Raw genomic sequence first — 25,968 nt, forward strand, 5'->3', positions numbered from 1 at the left:
CTACTCACCAAAACAAAGGCGGGTCGTGTCATTAGAAAGGCTACTTTCCTTAGTGGGAGCACTCTGAGCCCCCCACCATATGTATACACGGTACTTTTTGGCCAGAAAGGGATTTCTTTTCACCGGAGGAAAAATATTCTCTATGCTATGAGGCAATTCTCTGGGCAATATCGGTAGAAGGCTAACTAAAAGTGTATTTTTTCCGCCTGTACCAACGAGATGCGGAAGGCCTGTAAAGTTTTCAGCACAAATGCGATTTAGTGTCCATTGCACTGTGGGCGGAGTAATCTGTCCCCAGTCTCCACAATGGAGGATGGGTACTTAACTCTTCTGCCACTCGGATTCCCTGGCTCATTTTGATAATGGTTTTATTTACATATTTCTTTCCCCCAAAAATGTGGTTTACGGTCTAAGAGGTGGATAAATGTGCATGTGTGCTTTACAGGTGCATTAGGTTGGACAATGTGTCAGAGAAGGAACAGAAAGATGTTCATATAAAATGTTGTTGTTTAATAGTGTAAGCTGAAATGGCAGATCTTCAACCTCACAACGTGTTGCAATGCCAGTGCGTATATGAAGACGCGTATCCATTCGTCATTAAAAAAACAAACATGCAAAGCGTTTCATAAGGAATTAGCGGATTTACCATACATGTGGGTCAAATGCTAGTGTGCTGGCGTTAGACCCCTCCAACGCTTTTCTTAAAGGACCAGCGCCCTATATCTTTATTTATTTTTTAATATTTTTTGGGGGGCCAATTTACATATTATCCACTTACTTTTGTAAAAAAAAAAAGGGTTAGGAAGAAATTCCCCCGTCAGTGATTATGGTGGGCTGACATTTTGCCTTCTCACTGAAGACCCTTTGGGTTTTTTTCCTGGATTGTGAGATGTATGCTGGCCTGGGAGACAGAGAGAGAAAGATGCATTCATCTTTGCTCCTGTGATCCCCCATCACATGTACACATGTAGCCCAATATGTACCAGATATAGTATAGATATGTATTGTGCAGTTTGCAGTAACGGTTACAAGCATACATGGACACCTCAATGATGCATGCGATGCAAGTTCACTCACATTGTTTCACACAACAGAGTGCATTGATTTACGTGTGTACATACACATACAGTAAAGGCACATGTGCAACTGCAAATACTATACATATGATGAACACAAGTACTGTACACACATCCACGCACCAATTTCCATATGATGTGATGCTATGCTAGGTGAGAATGCCGATTAGCCGACACCAACTCTTAATCACCTTGTGTCGGCTCCCACATGTGTCATTTTGCTCACTACCAGTTCCTTCTCTCTCTCTGAACTCATCCGTGACCCACAGGAGGTCTCCGTAGAGGTCCGCCCCCGTTTCATCAAGCGCCTTACATTTGTAGCATTCTTGTGTAAGACGCCATCCATGGCATTTTCCTGCTACATCCATGATGTCGTACAGCAACGACGTAGAGTCTGTGGGGGCCACGGGGCCATAGCCCCCATGAAGACTCCCAGGCCCCCTTTAGGCCCCCATGAAGATTTTCGTGGACATTTTACATTTACATTACATATTTTCTGGGAATTCCGAACATTTTGGACCTCTCCGCCGGCAATCTGAGAATCCCATCGTCAAATATTCGGGAAAACAGCGCCTCCCCTGTTGTTCCTCAATTGTTGCAAGGCAAGAGGTGTTAAAAAGTAGGCTATTCAAATGCTAATCAGGTTTCTTTTGTAGGCCTAGTTGTTCTTGAGTCGTGACATAATAACACTGATCAAGAATTCACCAAAGAGACCTAACCCTACACAGACTAGTGAGACTACACACTGACTCGAGAAAAGACATATCGTCCAAAATAGGCTGATCAGTCGCTGTCTGCGCTGTCTACGCACCCGCCGCCTATGATCTCTCTCTCCCTCCGTATCTCTCTATATCTCCCTCACCCTCTCTCTCTCTCTCTCTCTCTCTCTCTCTCTCTCTCTCTCTCTCTCTCTCTCTCTCTCTCTCTCTCTCTCTCTCTCTCTCTCTCTCTCTCTCTCTCTCTCTCTCTCTCTCTCTCTCTCTCTCTCTCTCTCTCTCTCTCTCTCTCTCTCTCTCTCTCTCTCTCTCTCTCTCTCTCTCTCTCTCATAATAATATAGTCCTGAAAGTCCTCACCTTGGCTTGGACATTGGCCTATAGAAGCTGCTTTAAAAGTACCAGCGAAAACAACTTATTTGTTTCCGCGCTGCTGCGGAGGGGGGGGGGGGGTGCGGGGAGGCGGGGGGGGGGGGGCCTTGAGGATTGATCAAACTCTTCGGCTCCGTCGTACAGCAGTACTGATTGCACTGTATACATTGTTTGTTCTTCTCTGTCTCTGTTCTCTGTCTCTCTTTAATCTTGTTTTTAAAATTTTCTATACAATATTATGCAAACATGTTTTTCTCTGTCCCTTTGTCTTTCCCTTTTTGCTTTTCTCTCTTAAGTCCCTCTATATTCCCCTCTCTCACCTCTCAGCCCAACTCTGCCTAGTCCTTTTGTCTCCCCCTCGTAGACAAAGTCAAATCTGTGTCTGTGTAACCTACCCACCAATGGCAGCTGTCTGAGTGGCAACCAGCACTCTGACAAGTCTGTCATCTACAGTGATGATACTTCTAATCACAGTGTCTCACTCAGCAGAGGATTGAGTCTCTGTTTGGATCACAATCTAGTTTTGATTGGGGGGTGTTGATGATTATGGAAGGAATCAGAGCTCCACTCCACTCATATTATTAGATTAGCCTCGGGGCGCCCGCTGGCCTAGTGGTCCAGGCGCATGCCACATATAGGCTCTGGCCTGGCGTTGCATGTTCGACTCCCGTTCATGACGACCTTTGCTGCATCTCAATCCCCTTCTCTCTCTCCCTCTTTCCTGTCTGTCTTCACTGTAACTCAATAAAGGTACAAAAGCCTGTGTGTGGACTGTGGAGCAGTCTGTCTGTCTGTCTGTCTGTCTGTCTGTCTGGGGCTGTCTGTCTGTCTGTCATGGGCAGTCTGTCTGTCTGTCATGGGCAGTCTGTCTGTCTGTCATGGGCAGTCTGTCTGTCTGTCATGGGCAGTCTGTCTGTCTGTCATGGACAGTCTATCTGGAGAAGGCAATGTTTCATATCCTCTAAGGGGGAGGAAAAAAATCATCTTCTGTTGAGTTGTTCTGTATGTCATCAATGTGTTATCCTCTGTGTGTTATTAAGCATGTGCAGCAGTTGTATCTGGTTTGACCACAATGTAACCTTCAGATTAGCGTTTGTATGTATTACAGTATGTATTGCGCTTTTTTGCTGCAGATACAAATACAAATAATGTGTGTGTGCTTGTGTGTGTTTCAGTATGGACGGTCTGACAGCTACCGCGTGGCCACCACGACGGACAAGGATGAGAAGGAGTCACCTTCCAAGAAGGAAAAGAAGGATAAGGGCAAGGACCTGGACGACCTCAAGAAGGAAGTCCCATTGGTATGTACACCACTGCCTGGTTCCACTGACTAGGGTTACTTGGGATCCTTTAGGATTTTAACAATGTCGGTTCCTTAACCATTCCTATAGGCCCAGGGATTCCATTTGTACACTCAGTTATGATGGTCTGTGAAATTCAAAAGTTTGAGAACCACTACAATTATAACAGACGTCGAGCCCCATTAAGAACGTCATATGGTATGACATATAATATGACAGATTTGAAGAGATGGAGGCGTGGCCAATGTCATTTTGCCATTATGAGCACGGTAAGATGCGACACCTCACCACGCACATCACGCACATTGTTCATTTGTCAAGCATTGGAAAACAGCTGTAAAAATATTTATTCTAGTTCATTTGATTCATAAATGAATAACTAAGCCTTTGAAATGGCACCTACTGTATACCTTTCAGATCGGAATGGAACTGCGAGTATATACGCCGCATATAGGCTGTCAATCCGCATGCGTAATGTTCCCGGAATCGTCTAACCCGAACATACGATCTCACGTGATATATTATTTAACTGGAACAATAGCATGATTTATCATACTATCATACAGCGAATGAAAGCAAACTTCTTAAGGATTATGGGGAATTTTACATTTAAAAAAACGGTTGAGAAATCACAGAATCATGGGCGTTTCAAATCTCAATTATTTTATGAAAGACAAGACATTAGACGGCAATCGACAAGGACCCGACAAGGACAAAGATATTGCATGATGTATATGCACTGTTGCACACACGCTCTTATTTGTTTCTATGGAAAAACAGCTGTAGTTTATTTTATTTTATGTCATTCGATTCATGTAAGAATAAGCGTCACCTGCAGTCACTGCAGTGCGTAGTGGAATGACATCAGGGGATCCCCGATGTTATGGTCTTCGCTTTATAGCGTTTTACTGAAGTAGAATTGAATCGGGTGTGATACAGCGTATGAATCCAAACTTATGGAAATGTTTAAAAAACATTTAAAGGTTGAGAAATGAGCGAACTATGACGATTTCAAATGTCAACATTTTACCAAAGAAAACCGTCCCTCCTGCAGCAGAGAGCGCTGTTGCCATGTCTCATAGAAACAAGTAAATAGGTCTATAAAATTAATCCCAAAAGAAGCGCCTATAACAGGTGTCTGCAACCTTTTTTAAATGAAGTGTCATGTTTTTATTTTCTAGATAGTGAGAGTGCCATATCAAGATCAATTTGACACATTAAAATTTCCAACATGTTTTGATTGTCCACAAATACATATAAAGTTCTTCCTTCTTTTTAAATATTTTCTTGCACATTATTATAATGATAATTATAAATATATATCCCCATGCACTGCATGCAGTCAGAGTTCATAGTTTTAATGAATGTATAGAATGTGCTGTGCAGAATTGTAATTTACATACAAATGTGGGGGATCTCATAGATGTTTAAACCGACAAGTGGTCACCACCCTTTGTGCCAATGTGGCACTGGTGCCCATTTACAAGCTCACAACGCGTCCTGATCATGATGTGATGCATTGTGAGCTTGTAGATCTGCTATTTTCAAAAGGAATCTTGGAAAAAAAGTGACAATTGTGGAATATCTTTTGAAACATTTTATTGAATCATTTAAAAACACAAATCTGTCAGGGCACAAAATATTTAGTTAGTTGGGCAAATGCATTCATCTGGGGGTCCTTGACATGGCAATGTCACTGTGTGAGGATCACTGATTTAAACAACATTAGGAGAAAAGCCCAAATAAGCACTTTAGAAACAAGAAAAGCAACCACAACTACCAATATTTACAAGCAACTATACAGAAAAAGAAGCCCAAAGATTATAATAAACAGACATGGCAACACTCCAAAGCAGCGCACAGAGCCGCTCTTGTGTAAAATCAAACATTGCTTTTTGCATTTAAGAGGTGGTCAGGTGGCCTGCAGGTGTATCGGTATGCGCAGAGTGTTTTTAGGTCAAGGGGCTTAATAGCAAATTGCGCAAAGCGAATATAATTAACATATGGATATGGACATACTCCCCCAATGCTAAAATATGCAGGAATGTGGTATGCCATATGTGTGTGCGTTCAGCACGGCTTCCATAATATGAAAGGGCGCAGAGCGAGGCCAAAAATCTGTAATACCGCATGGGTTTTGGACGTTCAAAATCCCAGTCAGTTATGTTCACACACGGAAAAAGTATACATCAGAGGACAAATTGATTGACATTGACATTACTTGCAACCAAGTATAAATCTTGCTTTAGTCAAACAGTACTACCAGCTCTGTGCCAAGAGACAAAAGCTAAAGTGACACAGAGCCTCAAACAAGCTGTGTTCATCACATTAACCACAGATGGATGGGTGGAATTCACAAGATACTCAGAGCAACAGTATATTACAGTCACAGCTCATGTTATGACAAGCGAATGGGAAATGAAATGTTGTGACCTACAGATTTGTTTTGTATTGTTGCTTACCTGGTGTACTTTATTTGATAAATACATCTATATTCTGATAGCAATCATTGTGATATAGGGGGCTTAAAATAGTTTCAGCCTAAAATATGTTTTTAGATCAGGATATGAATTTGAACCAGGATAGAGAACTTACAGAATACACAATACAGGATACACAAGTGATGGGGAAAAAAGATGATTTGAATTTAAGCTGATAAATGCTATTTGTGTGTTTCTCTCCTGATTGGATACAATTTGTGTCTATACAAATCTTTTGTTTACTGAACAAACACATAGTGCTCACAATGTTGGAATCAATATCAAAATAGTCTTCATTCTGAGGAGGTTGACACAATGCTAAAAGTGTGTAACCAATGAGGGTCAATTCTGTAATGTTGTTTCTTTCTTTATTTCATCAAACTCTCAATATACAGTAGACTCTTGAGAGAAAAACAGAATTCCGTAAACGGCATATTCCTGGCATTGATCCAGTTCTCACAACTCTGATCCTGAAGCAATGTAATTGATAGGGAGCTAAACCAAGTATTATTATTGAACTGTGGTCGTGGCATAGTTGTGTGGTTTGAGGTTAATATGCCAGAGAAATATAATCCCAGTGAAGGAGGGATTTCCTACTGTGTGGAGCCATGAGCTAAATATATAGGAATGTCCCTTCCTTTACACGGGGGACGGGGGAATCTATACTGTTAATGATCTGCTATGCGTGTGACATCATCATCATACTCAGAAGTTATGCGGGAACGCATACTGAGTGGCAGTAAAACCTACTTTCTGGCCTTGACAGCCCATACATCCAAACAGAAGAGTCCTATCTGATTGCATTTTACGACGTTAAACTCACTTTGCCACTCGTACTCGAGTTGCATGTGCATTATGCATGCCCTCTATTGAAGGATTTGAGGCATTACATTTTGATCGACTCTGTTCCACAAATATATATTGTGAAAATGGGCCGTGTAGATTATTTTTTTGCAGTAATGGTCTTTTTTTTTTTCTTTCTTTCTTTTTTTGACGCATTAAAAGATCTTAAAAGTCCTTGTCATGTGGGGACACAATCATGTGGGGACCCCCCTGGGTGTCCCAACCCACAAGTTCAGAACCACTGCCTTACCTGAGACCTGAGATCGGAATTGTCGAGCATGTCTACTGGTATGCCAAAGGATAAAGGAAATGCCAGGAATCAATTGAAGATAAAATTGACTCACGAATATATGCTAGAAAAACCTCACAGCCTTTTTTCTTCGTTTTTTTTTTTTAAGATTGTGCTTTGACTAGAAAGGTTTCATAATGATTGACAGTATTTTGTAAATACTCAATCCATGACAAAATGTCACTGAAATGTCAGCATATAATGGCTTATCCATAATTATGTTTGTTCTTTTCTTTCTACAGACAGAACACAAGATGTCCATTGAGGAGGTTTGCCGGAAATACAACACTGATATCGTCCAGGTAAATTGAGATTGGCAATTCTTTACGAAGATATTTAGTTTAGAGAGAAAATAAGAGGTTACCTAGTCTAGAGCCCTGGGGGACTCCATACAATGTATTATATAGGGTTTAAGTGGTTAAAGAACATTCAACCTTACCAGTGGACTGGCAATTAATTAAGTTTATCCCTTTGACTACGAGTCATTGTACAGTACCATACAGTAGTTAACACATCAGGGCGACTCTACAAAGTCAAGAAGTAAGCTTGTATATCTGCTGTTTTTGGATAGCCAATGCAATAATCTAAAATGACACAGATGCTTGACATTGCTGCTGATCCTTTTCTAAAGCATACTGCATGTCGTTTGTTTGACTAACAAGGAAGCCACTGGGATGTGGAAACCATTCATTTCAGTATCAGTGTTTTGCATTCAGGTATCAGTGCTGTTGTTGAATTTTTATCTAATTTATTAATGTATTTATGAGGATGGAAGACGCATCTGTTTTATGACAGAAAAACAGAGCAGAGATTAGAAGAGATTAGAGGAGACAAGAGAGAGGTGATAGCTCCATCCAGTCACGTTGAAAAGGTTTTTTGTGATTTTTATGCAATTTCAGAAAGTTGTGAAATTTCAGAAAGTTGTGAAATTTCGGAAAGTTGTGAAATATGCAGAAAGTTGCGAAATATGCGGAGAAATGCGAAAAGTTATATAGAAATATATGTTTGAATGTTATGTTAATATTCTACGTGTACAACAGAGGTCTAGGTACGGGAGTGTTGTAGGCTACTCTCTCTCTGAATAGCCCTGGGATCCGTCTAATTACTGTACAGAACGCCATATCTCTTCATAGGTCAATTAATTTTGCCCTCACCTGATCATCTCAGCATATGAAATGAAGTTAAACAAGCAGATATCACTGATCATATGATTGTCATTTGACGAGACAAAAAAAAGAGTCCTGCAACTTCACTCACTAGACTGTGATACCAAAAAGAACAGACCTACAAGCGAGCAACCATCGCGTCACAATGCATCAAGCTGAGACCTTGGGCTTTTTGTCAAGCAAGGAACACATCAATCATATACTGTGGGAAAGATAGACGCCTCAATATTACCCATGTTGGGTTTTGCATGGAGGGAGGTGGTCCACAGGCCACGTGACGTGACTCTGCGAAACATGTCACTCTCAAAGACACCTGATTTCTTATTTTGAATGCAAAAATATATATTTTTGCACCATCCACTGCAAAAATACAATACAGTAGGTAAAGCACTGTAGAAAAGCTTGTCAGACGTGTTTGGTGTTGTGTTATACTGCGTTTACTTGATGATGCGGAATTTGTCCGCAACTGTTCACAGACAGTGATACCATGTGATGTTCATTGATGAGCCATCCTGCTCTTCAACACCTACCTCTCTCACCACTCTTCAACCTGTTCTTTTCTCTCCTCCCTGCAATGGCTCTCAACCTCTATCTTTTCTTTCACTCCCTCTTTTGTCCACCTGACCGTCTTCCCTCTGCCCCCTCCTCCTCCTCCTCCCCGGGTGTTCAGGGTCTGACCAATGCCAGGGCAGCAGAGTACCTGGCCAGGGACGGCCCCAACGCCCTGACCCCACCCCCCACCACCCCGGAGTGGGTCAAGTTCTGTCGCCAGCTGTTCGGGGGTTTCTCCATTCTGCTGTGGACCGGAGCTATCCTCTGCTTCTTGGCCTATGCCATCCAGGCTGCCACCGAGGACGAGCCTGCCGGAGACAATGTAAGATGAGAGAGAGAGAGGGAGAGAGGGAGGTGTGGTGGGGCAGCAGGTTGGGTTGGTGGGTCGAGGGATTGGTGGGGAGGTACAGTAGACAGACATGGTGCCAGTGTTGATTTTGACGTCAAATTTTGATTTAGTTTTAGTCATATTTTAGTCATCTAAAATGTGTTAGTCTAGTCTAGAACTAAATATGAGATTTTAGTCGACTGAATCTACAGTTGATTTAGTCGACTAAAATGTATGTTGGTGGGCCTTGATGGTGTCATAATGCCTGATTTTACACTTGGTTGCATGCTGCAAATAGCAGATCTACAAGCTCACAACGCATCGCTCGCACTTGCTATTTTCAGAATGCAACCATACATTTTAGTCTAGTTTTTATTTTTTTGATGAAATCGTCAATATATAAGTTAGTCTTGGTTTTAGTCATCATAGCTTAGTTTATTTATTTATTTTTAATCAGTGAACATTCTTAGTTTCCGTCTACGAAATCACCACCGCAAGGTGGTGGGCTGCTCATGCCATCTGTGCTGCTACAGCGGTGGAACATGCAGATGCCAATGAGTAGATACAGAGAGGAAAGGGAAGGATACATAAGAGAAAGGGATTGATGGATGGTAGGATAAATACAGTAGGTAGTTCCATGCATCTTGGACGTGGACAAACGGCTGGATGCATAGACTGATGGATGTATAGAAATAGGGTGGATAGATAGAGGGTGTTTCCCCCTATAGACTAATCCATGGAGCAGTGCCCTGTAGGCCAGGTGCTGCGGTGTAAAGCTGCGCTTAATGGTACACCGCAGCTATGGCCGCGCCCTGGGGCACCCCTCCTTGGATTAGTAGACTATAGAGGCTTGTTTTCGGCAAGTCATGAAAAGAGAGCTTGGTGACAGCATGGCGTCAGCTGAGCTGCACCCGACAGACAGGACTCCTCTCAGGCCGACAGATAGCATCGTGTCAGTGTCTCTTTTGTTTCCGCCATGGGGGGAGCATCACTCACAGCAGGCCAAGAGCAAAGGTTTATGGGTCAGCGTTGTTTCGTGCCGGGTCAGCACGTAGTGCTGAAGTCTCAAGGCTAAACGGCGTTGACACGTACAGCGTGGAAGGGACAAAGTGACAGAGACAAGCCAATGGGCCGGACTCTGGGGAAAATGCACAGACAAAGCGAGGACACAGTTGCCAGAGTCGGCATGAAGGACTGAGACACACTAGTCATTTATACTTTGTTGTACAACCATGTCATCTGTTGAAAGTACCTGGTTTTCAACCAAAATCTTTCAGTTTAAAAATCCTCGTCTTTTCAGCGAGCAACATCCAGTTATTATGTCTTATGACGTACGTACGGTATAATGCATATTGTACGAATAGAATGGGAACTGGCCTTGTGCTTTTGTCATGTCCACCGACCACACTCCCTCCGATGTGTACAGATACTGTCATGTTGTCAGACTGGTCACCGAAGTATGCTACAAGAGCAGTCAGTGCAGATAGATAGATTTATTATCCTGTGGGGGGAAATCAGTCGCCCAGAGGCGGCATAGCAGTTAAGGTTACAACTACTTCAGGACACGTCTGCCCTCTCGGAGCGACAACTGTTACGTATATAAACTGTTATGCTGTTGAATCAGAGCACACACAGTGTACTAGCCTACTGTACTTTTAGATACAAAAAAAAAGTTTGTATCTAATTTATAACAAAATATACAAATATGTGATATGAGATGTATTGTTGCTCTGAATGTGACAGTAATATTTATATCCTGCTTCCTCTCTCTCTCTCTCTCTCTGTCTCTCTCTCCCTCTCCCTCTCATGGTTTATTGGTTTTGGGGCCTCTTTGTTCATATCCAGTGTATTTATAGACGGTTGTGAGAGATTAAATATGAAAGCCAGATCTGTAGACTTTCCCTGTAGTTGTCTGTTTACTGGTTATTATTTTCAGAGTATTTAAAATAATGAGATGTCACTGAACAAAATGAAGACTGTAACATCTCCCTTCTCTCTCTCTCTCTCTCTCTCTCTCTCTCTCTCTCTGTGTAGTTGTACCTGGGTATCGTGCTGTCAGCTGTGGTCATCATCACCGGCTGTTTCTCCTACTTCCAGGAGGCCAAGAGCTCCAAGATCATGGAGTCCTTCAAGAACATGGTGCCGCAGGTATGACACTGGCATTGGAATGAGCCTAATGGGGTTCAATATGGTCGCATACTATGTCCAACACTGTTACTTATCAGGAAACAGGGAAAAATAACTTTCATTGGTTAGATAAACTCAGCAACAATAGTTCGGGAACTTAACTTTGGTCCATTATCTCTCCACTTTAATAATGCCAAGTGGTATTGTATGTTATCATTAGTCACCTTTACAACCAGGTATAGATTGTAAGGATCGCGTGTTCTTGGAATAAGCAACACAGCTAAACATGTGGATAGCGCCTCCAAAAGATTTCCCAGAATGGCAAGTGGTTGGTATTCAACCCTTACTAGTGGATTGGATGATTGCACTTTCCCACAATAATCGGGGGGAAAAAATACACATATTGGCCATTTTTACACTTTCTTAATTTTACACCCAGTGTTAGGGAACTCAGTAGCAGGTGGAAGATCCATGTACAGCCTACAAGGCCCGTAGCGGGCAGAGGCGATGCATCCTCTGTTCCTCCTCAGAGCTGAATTCAGTAGGGACACACTTTGAGAGAAAATGATATGGCACCCCAGTTTGTGCCCAATCGGCCTAATAGTCACCCTGGAATCCTCCTCACCAAAACATATGTGGAGACAGCCACGGACGAACGGTTCAGAATGCAGTAATGCTAGGAGAACCGGCATCAGCTCCAGGTAGTTTACGTGGGCAGCCCCGTAGGCTGTTGTTCCACATTCCACTGGCTGTCCTGCCTTCGTGAGTGGCACAGCAACCAGTGAGGCGGTCAGTCGTCTGTGGAAAGAACCGTTCCCACAGGAACCCCTTCTGAGAGAAAATGTCTGTCCCGCCACTGTCGTAAAGCCAGTGTGTCTGACTCTGCAGTCATGACTACTCAACAGGACAGGTGACTGTATATTCCCAGAGATTGCATCCATCTCTGGAAAGGCTTCATATGCAGTCAATGATATGGCAGAGGCCATGAGTCCAGATATTCTCATACACGTTCTGGAAGGACTCTGTGTGCTTTTCTAAACAAAGCTATGCATGATGGTGGAATTGAAACAGAAAAATCTGCACACCAAATAGCTCTTGTTAAAAGGATTGTAATCTGCAAAAGTAGATGTTTCGAGCAATGCCGGCTCTGAAATCTGAGATGGACACTTGTTGGTCAAAATGTCACTACTTTTGCAGATTAAAATCCTTTTAATGGGTGCTATTTGGTGTGTGGATTTATCTGTATTACAGTTCCTAGCTGATGGCTCATTGTTGTTATAAATATTTTTCCCCAAAAAAAAGTAACGATAGGTTAGGTAAAAGGTCCCTTCTCATGACAAACACACCGTTGAGTGGTGATTATGACTTTTAATGGTGTAGCAGATGAATTCTGTGCTGCCATAGCCCATCATTCTCAAATGTAATCAATGTAAAATATCACACTGAACAAGCCCTGATGGATTGATTACGTCCTCGTCTGTGTTTGACACAGAACCACATGCATTTAACTCTATGAAGTGGACTGACTTATTTTTAAATATAATTTATTTTAGATATTTTTCATATAGTTCAGGACACATAATGACAGAAAGAAAAAGAAAAAACACATAAACTAACTAGACGATAAAAAAAGAAAGGACACATGGGTGGAATCGATGACCATCAGTAAAGCAGGGGTAAATGGTAAATGGTGCATTTATATAGCGCCTTTATCCAAGGCGCTTTACAGAGATTGTGCATTACATTCACCCATTCACACACACATTCATACACCGATGGCAGCGGAAACCATGCAAGGCACCAACTAGCACATCGGGAGCAATTAGGGGTTCAGTGTCTTGCTCAAGGACACTTCGACAGTAACTCTGGGGGAGCCCGGGTTCGAACTGGCAACCTTGCGGTTTCCATCCAGGCACTCTACCCCTGAGCCACCGCCGCCCAGGGGCAGTTGGAATCCATAAGTGAAGGATGCACCATAGCAGCCAGATATACAGATCGCATATTACACAATTGTCAGGCAGTGCCAGGAATGGCTTCCACATTCTTAGCTTCTGAATTTACGGATTTGTTCCATCTTAGCAATGGAGAGCATCTCGTTGAGTCGAGGTGGACAGACTTTGATTATAACTTTCTCACACCTTTCTCCATTCTGGGCGGGAATCCCTTTTGGTGTTAGCATTATGTTATGCTTTAGCTATTAAATAATAGCAGATCTACAAGCTCGAGCTTGTAGATCTGCTATTTGTCTGCTATTTTTGAAAAATCGAAGAATGACATTTTTAGAATCTGATTTCAGGTCAAAAAGGGTTGATTTTTCCCTCTTCTCTTTCCCGCCTCCCTCCCTCCCTCCTTCCCTCCCTCCCTCCGTCTCCAGCAAGCCCTAGTGATCCGCGAGGGGGAGAAGATCACGATAAACGCTGAGGAGGTGGTGGGAGGAGATCTGGTGGAGGTGAAAGGAGGAGACAGGATCCCTGCTGACCTCCGCATCGTCTCCGCCCACGGCTGCAAGGTGGGACTGCACTGCACACACTCGCACAAAGGCATGCGCACCTCAATGCATTTAGACCCGAGATAAAAACATTCACTTTGAAAGAATATATGTTCAAAGATTTGCGCCACATTTCTACGATTTTTCAAAAATAGCAGACCTACAAGCTCGTAGCGCGACACTCGGTGGCGCGCTATGAGCTTGTAGATCTGCTATTTTTCAATAGCTAAATTATAACACCAAAAGGGGTTCCCGTACAGTATAAATCAGGCGTAACGCACACACATGCACATACATACATGCCTGGACATACATGGACAGCTATCAGCATGTATACTGACTCACACACACACGCATAAGTGCACGTGCACACTGACATACATGCACATAGGTAGACGTTCACGTGGTACACACACATGGTGCCTCTCCTACATTTCTACTATCTTTTAGTGTAGGTTTGCAATTAAGTATAGACCAAGTCTGATTCATCATGAAAGCATGTTTTGAAGCCTTGGTTTGTTTGCATCTCAGGTGTACATCAGATGATGAATTACACCTGTTCGTAAATCAAATGCTCGTTCATGTGTGCATTATTTGCATTGGTCCACGCCCTGTTTAACACCATAAAAGGCAACTGGAATAGCCAACTTAATATTAACACACACACACACCCCCTCTCCACAACAGATTGGACTGATTCAGGACACACACACACACGGACATATCTCTCTCTCTCTCTCAAATAATCCTGTTCTTCGCAGGTGGACAACTCCTCCCTGACTGGCGAATCAGAGCCACAGACCAGGTCACCTGACTGTACCCATGACAACCCTCTGGAGACCCGCAACATCGCTTTTTTCTCCACCAACTGTGTCGAAGGTACAGTACGGCCAACTGCCTGACCGTGACATCGGGGTCATTTGAACTGACGCCTGACTGTCATGGTCGCAGATGTTTTCAGCCAGCTATCATCATCACACACAGCTAGTCTTGCTTCGCTTTCCCTTCTACACACTACCGCCTTTGCCGTTCACCATCATCACCATCATCATAACCCATTCTGACCTGAGATCAGATTCATACGAGGTTTCCACTGGACACACACTGGTCTGATTAACTCATTCTGACCTGAGATCAGATTCTAAAAATGTCTGTCGTTCTTCGATTTTTCAAAAATAGCAGACCTACAAGCTCGTAGCGCGCCACTCGGTGGCGCGCTATGAGCTTGTAGATCTGCTATTTTTCAATAGCTAAAGCATAACATGATGCCAACACCAAAATGGGTGCCTGGTCAGAATGGGATAATCATCATCACCATATTCATCCTCTTGTTCTATTTCTTCCATCATCATCATCATCATCATCAATATCAGCATACACACACAGTGTCTCACACTATGAAACATGACTTTACATGTGTGCGGTTTTATTGGTCACTGCCGCTGATCTAAAAGATTTCCACTCGGCGCATCTCTCCCTCGCTCCTCGGCGATGTGCAATATGCAGAGTTTGAACATATTTGTGGGCCTATCGGTTTGGACAACCAAATGTCCATATGCCTATAAATGGGCATATTGGTCGGATGGGTGGTTCTGGACTACCTATCTGGAGTTTGACGCCTATTGGTCAGATGGTTCTCAAGATACTACAGATGTTTTGGGGAGGTTACACCAATACAAAATACACCATTATTGGTCATGGTGGGAAGAGGATGGTGTATGCTGCCTCCGTGTGGACATTATTTGGTATTGCATACAGTGTAGGGATCACAGTTGTCATCACATCTTCTTCACTCTCATTCTTGATTTTCACTCTTGTTCTTTTTTTCAATCAAACGTAACACATTCCTGTACATTATATTTCGTTCAGTCAGACAACTCTATATATTTATTGAGCATAGATGTACAGTATGAAGCATAGATTGGTCCCTATTCATTCCCTGTAACATTAACAGTTTAGTTAAGTTATAAGCCAAATAGAATTACAGGGAATGAATTAAGACCCCATGCAGGGGAGACTAGAAACAGAGCATACAGGTGAATGCTGGGGAGGCGGTGGGATTTGCAAAAAACTGATGAGCAGGAGGGAAGCCATGAATGAGCAGGTAGGCAAAGAAGTTTAAATAGCCGCTCTGATCAGATAAAGAATGCATGAGACTAGTAGGTAGGCACACTCATGAGTTGTCTGCCTGAACTATAGCTATGCAGGCTGCATATCATTTGTTAAAATCTATATATTTTTGGACCATTGTCCAGGCACGGCGCGCGGCATCGTGGTGTGTACCGGTGACCGTACTGTGATGGGCCGCATCGCTACCCTGACCTCTGGCCTGGAGACCGGCAAGGTATTTAAACACTTTCATCCTGGCGTCTGCCATTTGTGAACATTTTTGAAGAATCTTGTTGAAATTGTGAGCGTTTTTTCGTTTTTTTCATGTCATGTGAAAGCATGAAATCATAGCAGCTACATATTGACATATTGGTTGTTCAGTTTGACCCACCAGTGAGTTGAGAAAACAGGCTTGAAAGGTTCACTTCTGTGGTCTCTAACATTACACCTAGCTTCATGTTTAAGCATTTATTTCATATTTACATGTCGATTTCAGCTCTGAAATTAACTCATTTTGGATAAAAAATTGTGTTGTTCTCCTCTCCTGAACAGTTAGTCTTGCCGCCATGACTGTCTCTCTATCAAAGAGTCACATTTGTAGAATTGGACTCGGGTCCGAATCACTCTAGGTCGTCCTCAGACGAGCCCTCCATCATCTCTTCCAGTCATCCCGGTTCTTCATACCTCTGGGTTAATGGCTTAATAAACATAGAGCAGACGGTTTGTTATTGTCATGTCATTATCCTCCAAAGTTACTTGAATCCAAATCCAAACCCTCCACCTCCTCCTCTTCTTCCTCTGGCAGACGCCCATTGCCAGGGAGATCGAACACTTCATCCACCTGATCACAGGCGTGGCGGTCTTCCTGGGCGTCAGCTTCTTCATCCTGGCCGTCGCCCTGGGCTACACCTGGCTGGAGGCCGTCATCTTCCTCATCGGCATCATCGTGGCCAACGTGCCCGAGGGTCTTCTGGCCACCGTCACTGTGAGTAGAGGAGGATGGTGTGTGTATGTGTGTGTGTGTATTGCACCATACTACTACTAGGTTTCTATACGTGTGTATATCGGGGGGGTATATCGTTTGATTACTGCAGTTTGACAGTATATATTTCATCTTATCTGGGGATTGTAGTTTTTAGACTATAAAATGGACAGCATACTTGTGTGTGTGTGTGTGTGTGTGTGTGTGTGTGTGTGTGTGTGTGTGTGTGTGTGTGTGTGTGTGTGTGTGTGTGTGTGTGTGTGTGTGTGTGTGTGTGTGTGTGTGTGTGTGTGTGTGTGTGTGTGTGTATATACTGTACCTCTGTTTTCCAATATCCATGTCATTCTGTCTTTACAGGGTGGTGTTGTGTGCAGACCTGAGTCAAATAGCATCTTGCAGATATTTTAAGGCCTTTACACACCAGGGGCAATTTATTCCATTATTGAAAAACATACTATATGTATTATATTTAGTGATCTGAAATTGTGGTTAGCGGATAACGTAGACCAAGCGATTCACTTTTCATTCCTAGTGTGTAAAGACCTTTAGTCAACTTCAGTGATAGTTAGGTGAGTTTATTTGCTTTGTAAAAGACAACGAGAAAGACTTTTAGTCGGTTGCAATGCACTCGCTAACATTATTTATACTTAATTTGTCTGTCAGCTTATCTGGCCTTATCTTAATTGCTCTAATAATGTATTAAATCCCACCTCTGTACTATCTGGTCTTAGCCTGGCTCCAGACCATGAATCATTAGCCACGCCCATTAAGAAATGCCACACACATGTGAATTGAGGGGTGGTCTTATCATCATACATCATCACATTCCGGCCAATCACAATAGGCGTCCTCATTTTCTGTCAATCACAATTTGTGATTGACGACTGACGACGTCAAACAACAAACATGGCTGCCCCCACTGTGGTAATTTGCGACCATACCGATCTGGCTATTAAATTGCCCTATGATAAGTAGTTAATTTACAGAAACGACAGGTTTTAAAAACATCATCATCCGACATATTTTGCTAGTAGCGCTCATTGACCGTGTTTGTTTGGTTAGCAACCAAGTTAGCCACATTGACAACAACGTCATCTGCTTTGCTACTATTTGGATTGGTTGGTGTGAACCAATCACCGAAGACTGCCACTTTGGCAACGCCAATCCCAGAAACTGCTGCCGTGGGAAGAGCTTTCAGTCTGAATAATGATTTTAGACTGAGTATCGGGCTAATCTGGAATTGCAAGCTGGTTAGAACTGAGAGGATATCTGAGTAGGATACAGACAGGAGAAGTTATAGATGGAGTGCCGTGATTTTCTTCCAGTTTTTCATGTGTTCGAGGTGACAGTACTTCATTAGACCCCTTGCTGTGGTTGTTATGTTCAATGATGTCTTCCCTTTGTATTTAGGGTTTCTTCCTGGAGGCTGAAACCATGACAGTCAAACGTGAAAAGAAACAGTGATATAGTGTACCATATCATCCCCTCCCCCTTTATCATGCGTACAGCTGTGGGTGCGACTTCAGTTCAGGTAGATCACCACCCATCACCACCTGGCAAATCAGGCATACTTAATGAACTGGTGGGCGTGTCCACATAAAAATGACGGAACTCCATCTTTAAGAAGAAATACTTTGTAGCATACAGAATACAAGTCCTAAATGCAACCTACTGTTTCACTCAGGGCTGGTGGTGGTGTACTTTGTGAGCTTGTGTTGGTTGTGTAGGTTGTGTAGCCTGTTGTGTAATATCTGTAAACCCCTGTCTGCATCTGTTTCTGTGTTGTGTCCCGACGTGTCATGATATCTCTGTGTGTCTGTGTATTCGTCTGTGCATCTCTGTTTTTATCGTTGTACTAGCGTTGGCTTCAACATACCGTATGTACAGTATCAATGTGTCTATAGCTCTCTTTCTGTGGTGAGTGGTGTTGTGCTGTATCTGTCTGTGTATCTCTCTCTCTCTCTCCCTGTCTCTCCTATAGGTCAGCCCATATGTCTGTGTATCTATATCCTCCCTTTCTCTCTTTGTGTTTGTCTCTCTTCTTCCAGGCCTGTGGCTGAGCCTGGGTCATTCTGTGAGACCACTGGGTCAGTTGTCTCCAATGACAACGGCTAGCATAACGTAATGACCCTATTAGGCTAAACGCCGTCTAGTCGGCTACATTACATTTGTATGTGGCGCCGTCGTGCCAGCTGCTTGACTAGTTCTGTTTTTGGCCCCGCCGTGGTCTTGCCGTACATTGGCATGACGACATATAGCGATGCATACACCCTTCTGCTTCAGCGCCTCACTTGCTCATGCGTTGCGTTTTTTCTTTCTTTCTGCATCGCTCTTCTTGGCTGTTATTGAATTGGTAGTGCATCGTGCTGTAGAGGGGGGGGGGTATACGGGTGCTAGTGATCCGGAGGGACATCTCCAGGGGTCAGGGTAGAGTCGTTGGGATGAAGGCATGCTTGATTAAAATGGGAATGACACTTTCTAGGGTCATTTTCACATCTGCTCAGACTTTTGTTTGCTCCCCAGGTTTTTAAGTTGCTTGATTTAGATAGGGTATATTCATAAGAAAATCGCACCCGTGTGAACTGAGTAGTGCAGCTGTTCGTATTCCAAACAGACAGACATACACACGCGGCCGGTCATTGGAGCGGTTGAGAACCAGGGACGACTGTTTACAATTAGTTACGATGAATGAACATGGAATTTGGTGATGGATGGGCTTGCATGAGGGGGAGTTAAATTGATCAAATCAATATAAAGTGTCTATATTGAATCAAGCAGTTTAAAACGTGTGGGGTCCACACAACAGCCTGAGTGAAAATGACCCCTGAGGTGTTTTAAATTGAAATTCCCCTTTTAAGTTTACTCTGTGCCTGGAGTTGTGCATCTCTTCTGTTTCACCATTTTGACCGTCAACTAATTATCTTTCTCTTTCTTTTCTTCTTTCCATCACTCTTCTTTCCACACCGACTCGACCTGTCCCGATATCTACCATTCCTCTCTTTAACTCCCTCCCATCTATCCATTTCTTTTTGTCTCTGACCTCCATCTATTTCCTTTTTTATTTCACCGTTCTCTGTGTTGCTCTCGTTTCCCCTCTTTCCCTACTCTCGTCTCTCCGTCCCTCTCTCTCCGGTTTCCTTCCCTGACTTCCAGGTGTGTCTGACCCTGACCGCCAAGCGCATGGCTCGTAAGAACTGTCTGGTGAAGAACCTGGAGGCCGTGGAGACCCTGGGCTCCACATCCACCATCTGCTCCGACAAGACGGGCACCCTGACCCAGAACAGGATGACTGTGGCACACATGTGGTTCGACAACCAGATCCACGAAGCCGACACCACCGAGGACCAGTCCGGTGAGTTGGGGAGAGACATCAGTGATCACCAATACCACTGCTAGGTTTATTTATTTGGCCAAGATAAGCAGCAGCGCATTTAACACAAGGCTAAATGTAAATCTCGAGGAAGTGACATGCCGAGTGGGAATCGCACTATCTCTGCTAGAGATTAGGGGATGCAAGAAATCTTAATTTCTTTCTAATCAAATACTTGTTCCAATCCCTCAGCGATTACCGTAGCATTGTACTGTGCTACATGTAGCAACTGTCAGAGGACAGTGAATAGATAGTGTACATAATGGTATGTCAGTCGGATCTGAAACGATGGATGACTGCATAATAGCGTATAGGCTGATGTTAATTTAAAGATTGCCATACTTGAGAATATCTTGTAAATTCAGGGGTTGAACGTTGGGGTACCATTGAAAACCTATAAGGCAAGAATGTCACATTTGAATTATGCTTTAAGTAGCTTGTGAGTGTGACATGTCAAACTAGGGGTTATTCATGATTCTGAATCAATCGTTTATAGAGAGAAAAGGAAATGTAAATGAATAAACATTGAGATTGCAGAGCATGTTTGCCTATTTTCACAGAATGTTCACCTATTATGGTGCCCAGAATTGGGATGCTAAGGGTTCATGTGGTTAATATTTCCTGCTTCAAAATGTAGTAAAGATATCCTAATATGATATAATATGAATATATACAATTGTGGAGTGAACGGATGACAGCAAGGGTTATTGGATTAAAGTGCTTTTATTTTCTGGTGCCAGATACTCAAATTAAGTATTAGAGCCTCTAAAAACCTAAAATACCCTCTAAAAAACCCTTATGTCTAATCTAACTTACTAGGCTTTTTATTTATTTTGAAAAACATTTTGAAATGGTAAACATAGACAATCTGCATTGACACGTTGTGAGCCCGTAGCTCGGTTATTTTCACTGTTTTTTTAATTATTTTCAAAATGAAAAGATATGCCTCATAAGATTAGGCATAAGGAATAAGGCGCCGCACAAGATAGGGCCAGCCGCCACAAAATCACAAAGTAATATAGTTATTGCAACGAGGAAATTCTGACCGGACACCCATTTTGGTGTCAGCATCATGTTATGCTTTATCTATTGAAAAATAGCAGATCTACAAGCTCATATCGTGCCACCGAGTGGCGCGATACGAGCTTGTAGGTCTGCTATTTTTGAAAAATCGAAGAACGACTGACATTTTTTTAATCTGATCTCAGGTCAGAATGGGTATAATCAGACCAGTGTGTGTCCAGTGGAAACCTCGTATGAATCTGATCTCAGGTCAGAATGGGCTAAGGAAAGTCAGGAATCCTTCCCACTGCTTCAGCAGAGCGCTCTCTGTCTCAGTGTGTTGAAGAGAGAGAGGCCAGGCAGACCAAGCAGAGAGGGAGCAGATGGAACATGTTGTCGTGATGGAGGCGTGTGGAGAAGGCCACTTTATGCACAACAGGTGTGTTGTCACACCCAGCCCAGAGTCCAATTACTCTGACTCGGGTCAGGTGTGACTACCACCTACTGTAAAATATAATTTTTACAAATATAATTATGCCTGTTTCATGAACCTGCTGCCAGCAAGTCAGTATGGGGAATGCACACACAGGTCCGACACACCACGGACCAACATGCGGAAACAATGGTCGGACATGTGCTGCTCCCGTGCTTGCGGTTAGGTTTAGGTTAGGGTTTGAGTTAGGTTGTCGGTCTAATGACAGTCGGACCAATAGTATGTCTAAACTTTTGACGAAGCACATTTCTACGTTTTTCTGCTTTATTTTCCCTTGTTTATGAAGAGAAATGTTACATGTGATGCTGCATACTTAGATAGTATTATCCTCTATTCACTTTATCCACAAGAATGGTAATGGGCCTGTACAGGGGTGATTGACAGCTTTCAGGGACTGATGGCACCGCCCACACTAAGGTTTCATATGGAGGGAGTGGCACATAGGGAACAGGGGGGAAACTGCAAACAGAGGTGTAGGCCTACACAGGAGAGAGGAGCTCCAGGCGCCAGATACAGTTTAATTCACTATTGGTCATAGTTTGGATTAACCCATTCTGAACGGGCACCCATTTTGGTGTCAGCATCATGTTATGCTTTAGCTATTTAAAAATAGCAGATCTACAAGCTCATATCGCGCCACCGAGTGGCGCGATACGAGCTTGTAAGTCTGCTATTTTTTGAAAAATCGAAGAACGACTGACATTTTTAGAATCTGATCTCAGGTCAGAATGGGTTCGTCAGACCAGTGTGTGTCCGGCAGAATCCTCGTATGAATCTGATCTCAGGTCAGAATGGGTTAACCGTTGCCGGCGTGCGTGGTATGTGGCGGAGCCGGTGCTAATGGTGAGCTCATTCCAAACCTTTCTGCTGGGATTGTGACTATATAGGGGTACCCCAATCGTGTTTTTTTTCGTTGGATTATTCGTAGCGGATATTTTATATTTCTTTGGACACCTAGGAACTCTCAAGGAACTATTGTAAACGGCCGCGGGCGCGCGCTTCATTAAGGAAGAGGAGAGGACGAACGCAGACTTATTTATTTAATACTTAGCGCGGTTCTGCGCACTTGACTTTGGGGGGATTGTTTATCGTTTTGTTTGTTGTGAACGTTGTGGCGCAGGACGCTACAGAGAGCGTCAGGACTTGTTTGGGGCGGGAGGGGTTTTGAAAGAGTACTGTTTGTGGATTTCAGTTTGTTTGCCTGTTTATTTCTTTTATGTTATAGGGAGAGCGACAGGGACAGACGCACTTTGCCAAGAGCATTGCTTTGATTGTACACCGTTTGTTTGACATTAGTGCTTTTCTGCCTCTCTATATAAATAACTGAAACTATATTCCTACGATCCTGTTGTTTATTTTTCCTTAGCTAATGGTTAGTTAAGTGTTAAGTGTTAAAGGGCAATTGTTACAAACTAAAGCCTGTACCCGTCAGTATTCCTCATTATCTCTGCTCATGGAATACAAGAGTGCTCGTATAAATCTACGTCATACGTACATTTCCAAGGGGTGCAGTCTGTCACGGAACGCCCTGCGCTCCTCCACGTCCTCCCAAGTTATCCACACGACGCACAATGGAGGACATTAGGGAGGACTTCACACCTACTAACTATATGGATTAGGTGTGGAGTTGTAATTTTATGCCTGCCATGTTTCAGCTGGTGCAACCCTTAAAATGTTGCATCCAATGCACGTAAACGACGTTTGAACTTACGCACAGCCAGTGCTGGTCTTTAATCAGCATGTATGTCAGTATGTGTTTGCCACCCCTAAATAAATATCTCTACCCTCTGCTTTCAGGTGCGTCGTTTGACAAGACCTCCCTGACGTGGGTGTCCTTGGCGCGCATCGCCTCCCTGTGCAACCGCGCAGCGTTCAAGGCCGGCCAGGACCAGCTGCCCATCCTGAAGAGGGACGTGGCGGGAGACGCCTCGGAGTCGGCTCTGCTCAAGTGCATCGAGCTGTCCTGTGGAAACGTCAAGCAAATCAGGGAGAAGAACAAGAAGGTGGCCGAGATCCCGTTCAACTCCACCAACAAGTACCAGGTCAGTGAGTGTGCTGCGCAAAAATGTTACAGTATGTATTCACACACAAAGCAGTAGTGGAAAATAACTAAGTACATTTACTCAAGTACTGTAATTAAGGCCTACCTAGGCTCCAGTGTAGCCTGACAGTGTGTCGCAGGTTGGAGTCGCGATCCCGATGGCCGTTGCTGCGTGTCACTCCCCTTCTCTCTCTCCCCGCTTCCTGTCTAACTTCACTAAACTTTCTGTCGTGAGATTTTATTTGATATACATCCATGAGAATGGCCGATAACAACAACATCCCCCCTTTCCCAGCTCTCCATTCACGAGACAGACATTGAGGATGACGACCGCTACCTGCTGGTGATGAAGGGAGCCCCGGAGAGGATCCTGGACAACTGCTCCACCATCATGCTGCAGGGCAAGGAGCAGCCCATGAACGAGGAGCTGAAGGAGGCCTTCCAGAACGCATACATGGAGCTGGGAGGACTGGGAGAGAGAGTGCTGGGTAAGATGGGAGGATGGAGAGAGAGAGTGCTGGGTAAGATGGGAGGATGGAGAGAGAGAGTGCTGGGTAAGATGGGAGAGAGAGTGCTGGGTAAGATGGGAGGATGGGAGAGAGAGTGCTGGGTAAGATGGGAGGATGGGAGAGAGAGTGCTGGTTAAGATGGGAGGATGGGAGAGAGATTGCTGGATAAGATGGGAGGATGGGAGAGAGAGTGCTGGGTAAGATGGGAGGATGGGAGAGAGAGTGCTGGTTAAGATGGGAGGATGGGAGAGAGATTGCTGGATAAGATGGGAGGATGGGAGAGAGAGTGCTGGGTAAGATGGGAGGATGGGAGAGAGAGTGCTGGGTAAGATGGGAGGATGGGAGAGAGAGTGCTGGGTAAGATGGGAGGATGGGAGAGAGAGTGCTGGGTAAGATGGGAGGATGGGAGAGAGAGTGCTGGGTAAGATGGGAGGATGGGAGAGAGAACCCGGCTCCTTTCCAGGCGAAGAAGCAGCGGCTCTACTCCGAGGCTCTCTTGCGTGACTGAACTTCTCATCTCTAAGGGAGATGCCAGCCACCCGTCGGAGAAAACTTATTTCGGCTGCTTGTATTCGCGACCTTATTCTTTCGGTCATGACCCACACTTCATGACCATAGGTCATGCCCTGCCCCCCTGTCAAAAATAACTAAAATCGCTAAAACTAAAAAAAAGCAGCATATGAAAAAGATTTAACACAAAAAAGTTGTCCTTTAACCGCTTACGTGTGTATGTTATTGTGCAACAAAAAATAACCGGTCTACAAAAAGGCAACACATCACATTTTGACACATTTTGCACTTGTAGATCTGCTTTTCTTTTTAAGAATTTAATATATATGTGGTTTAAAAAAAAAATTGAAACTTTTCAGATGGTGTGCCTTCGATACAGATTTTGCCCCAAATAGAGGTGACATTGGATTTAAGTCATGGATAGAGAAAGGTGTCACAACTTATATGTCATTTATACAAAGAAGTGAAGTCGATAGTTTCAGATCAATACAAGTCAAACATGGTTTCGAACAGGCTGACTTTTACAGATATCTCCAGGTGCGGCACTATATCAATCAAGAATGTAAACTCAGAGAGTTTTCTGCAGTTGAATCAGAGTTCTTTTCCATATTGAAGTCAGCTCTCACAGTGGAGCCAAGTAAATCCATCTCTGAGTTATATGGCGCCATTTCAGATGCTAAAAATGAAAGCACGTTGTACATCAAAGAGAGATGGGAGAGGGATGCAGGAACTGAACTCTCGGAGGAAGTGTGGGAGGGGATCTGGGAGTTCCAGTCTACCTCAACTTGTTCTATGGACTGGAGAGAGCATTGTTGGAAAAATATTATTAGATATTTTAAGAATTTAATATATATATTTAATAATTTTGTACAGTATATTAAAATATACTGTATCTATACACACAATTACACATATATTGTTGGTGCCAAAAATGGGGATGCTAGGGATGATAAATTAGGACAAACACATGTAAACAGTTCTCCTCCTCTCCTCTCCTCTCCTCTCCTCTCCTCTCCTCTCCTCTCCTCTCCTCTCCTCTCCTCTCCTCTCCTCTCCTCTCCTCTCCTCTCCTCTCCTCTCCTCTCCTCTCCTCTCCTCTCCTCTCCTCTCCTCTCCTCTCCTCTCCTCTCCTCTCCTCTCCTCTCCTCTCCTCTCCTCTCCTCTCCTCTCCTCTCCTCTCCTCTCCTCTCCTCTCCTCTCCTCTCCTCTCCTCTCC

General features: G+C 43.6%; 1 protein-coding gene across 1 annotated transcript in view; it reads left to right on the top strand.

Moving 5' to 3' along the window:
• Nucleotides 1-1,445: 1,445 nt before the first annotated feature.
• The window catches only part of atp1a3a (ATPase Na+/K+ transporting subunit alpha 3a), a gene marked incomplete at its 5' end in the record, with an annotated part of 37,524 nt that continues 13,001 nt past the window's right edge, over nucleotides 1,446-25,968 (top strand). Inside the window, 12 exons of the mRNA XM_083782256.1 lie at nucleotides 1,446-1,463; nucleotides 3,338-3,463; nucleotides 7,318-7,377; nucleotides 8,912-9,115; nucleotides 11,156-11,269; nucleotides 13,623-13,757; nucleotides 14,498-14,615; nucleotides 15,992-16,080; nucleotides 16,651-16,830; nucleotides 19,981-20,179; nucleotides 23,490-23,734; nucleotides 24,029-24,221. Coding sequence (XP_083638382.1) covers nucleotides 1,446-1,463; nucleotides 3,338-3,463; nucleotides 7,318-7,377; nucleotides 8,912-9,115; nucleotides 11,156-11,269; nucleotides 13,623-13,757; nucleotides 14,498-14,615; nucleotides 15,992-16,080; nucleotides 16,651-16,830; nucleotides 19,981-20,179; nucleotides 23,490-23,734; nucleotides 24,029-24,221 — 1,681 coding nt within the window. The remainder of the gene's footprint in view (nucleotides 1,464-3,337; nucleotides 3,464-7,317; nucleotides 7,378-8,911; nucleotides 9,116-11,155; nucleotides 11,270-13,622; nucleotides 13,758-14,497; nucleotides 14,616-15,991; nucleotides 16,081-16,650; nucleotides 16,831-19,980; nucleotides 20,180-23,489; nucleotides 23,735-24,028; nucleotides 24,222-25,968) is intronic.

This window comes from Protomyctophum parallelum, assembly GCF_964188405.1.
Source record: "Protomyctophum parallelum genome assembly, chromosome: 1".
Taxonomy (NCBI): Eukaryota; Metazoa; Chordata; class Actinopteri; order Myctophiformes; family Myctophidae; genus Protomyctophum; species Protomyctophum parallelum.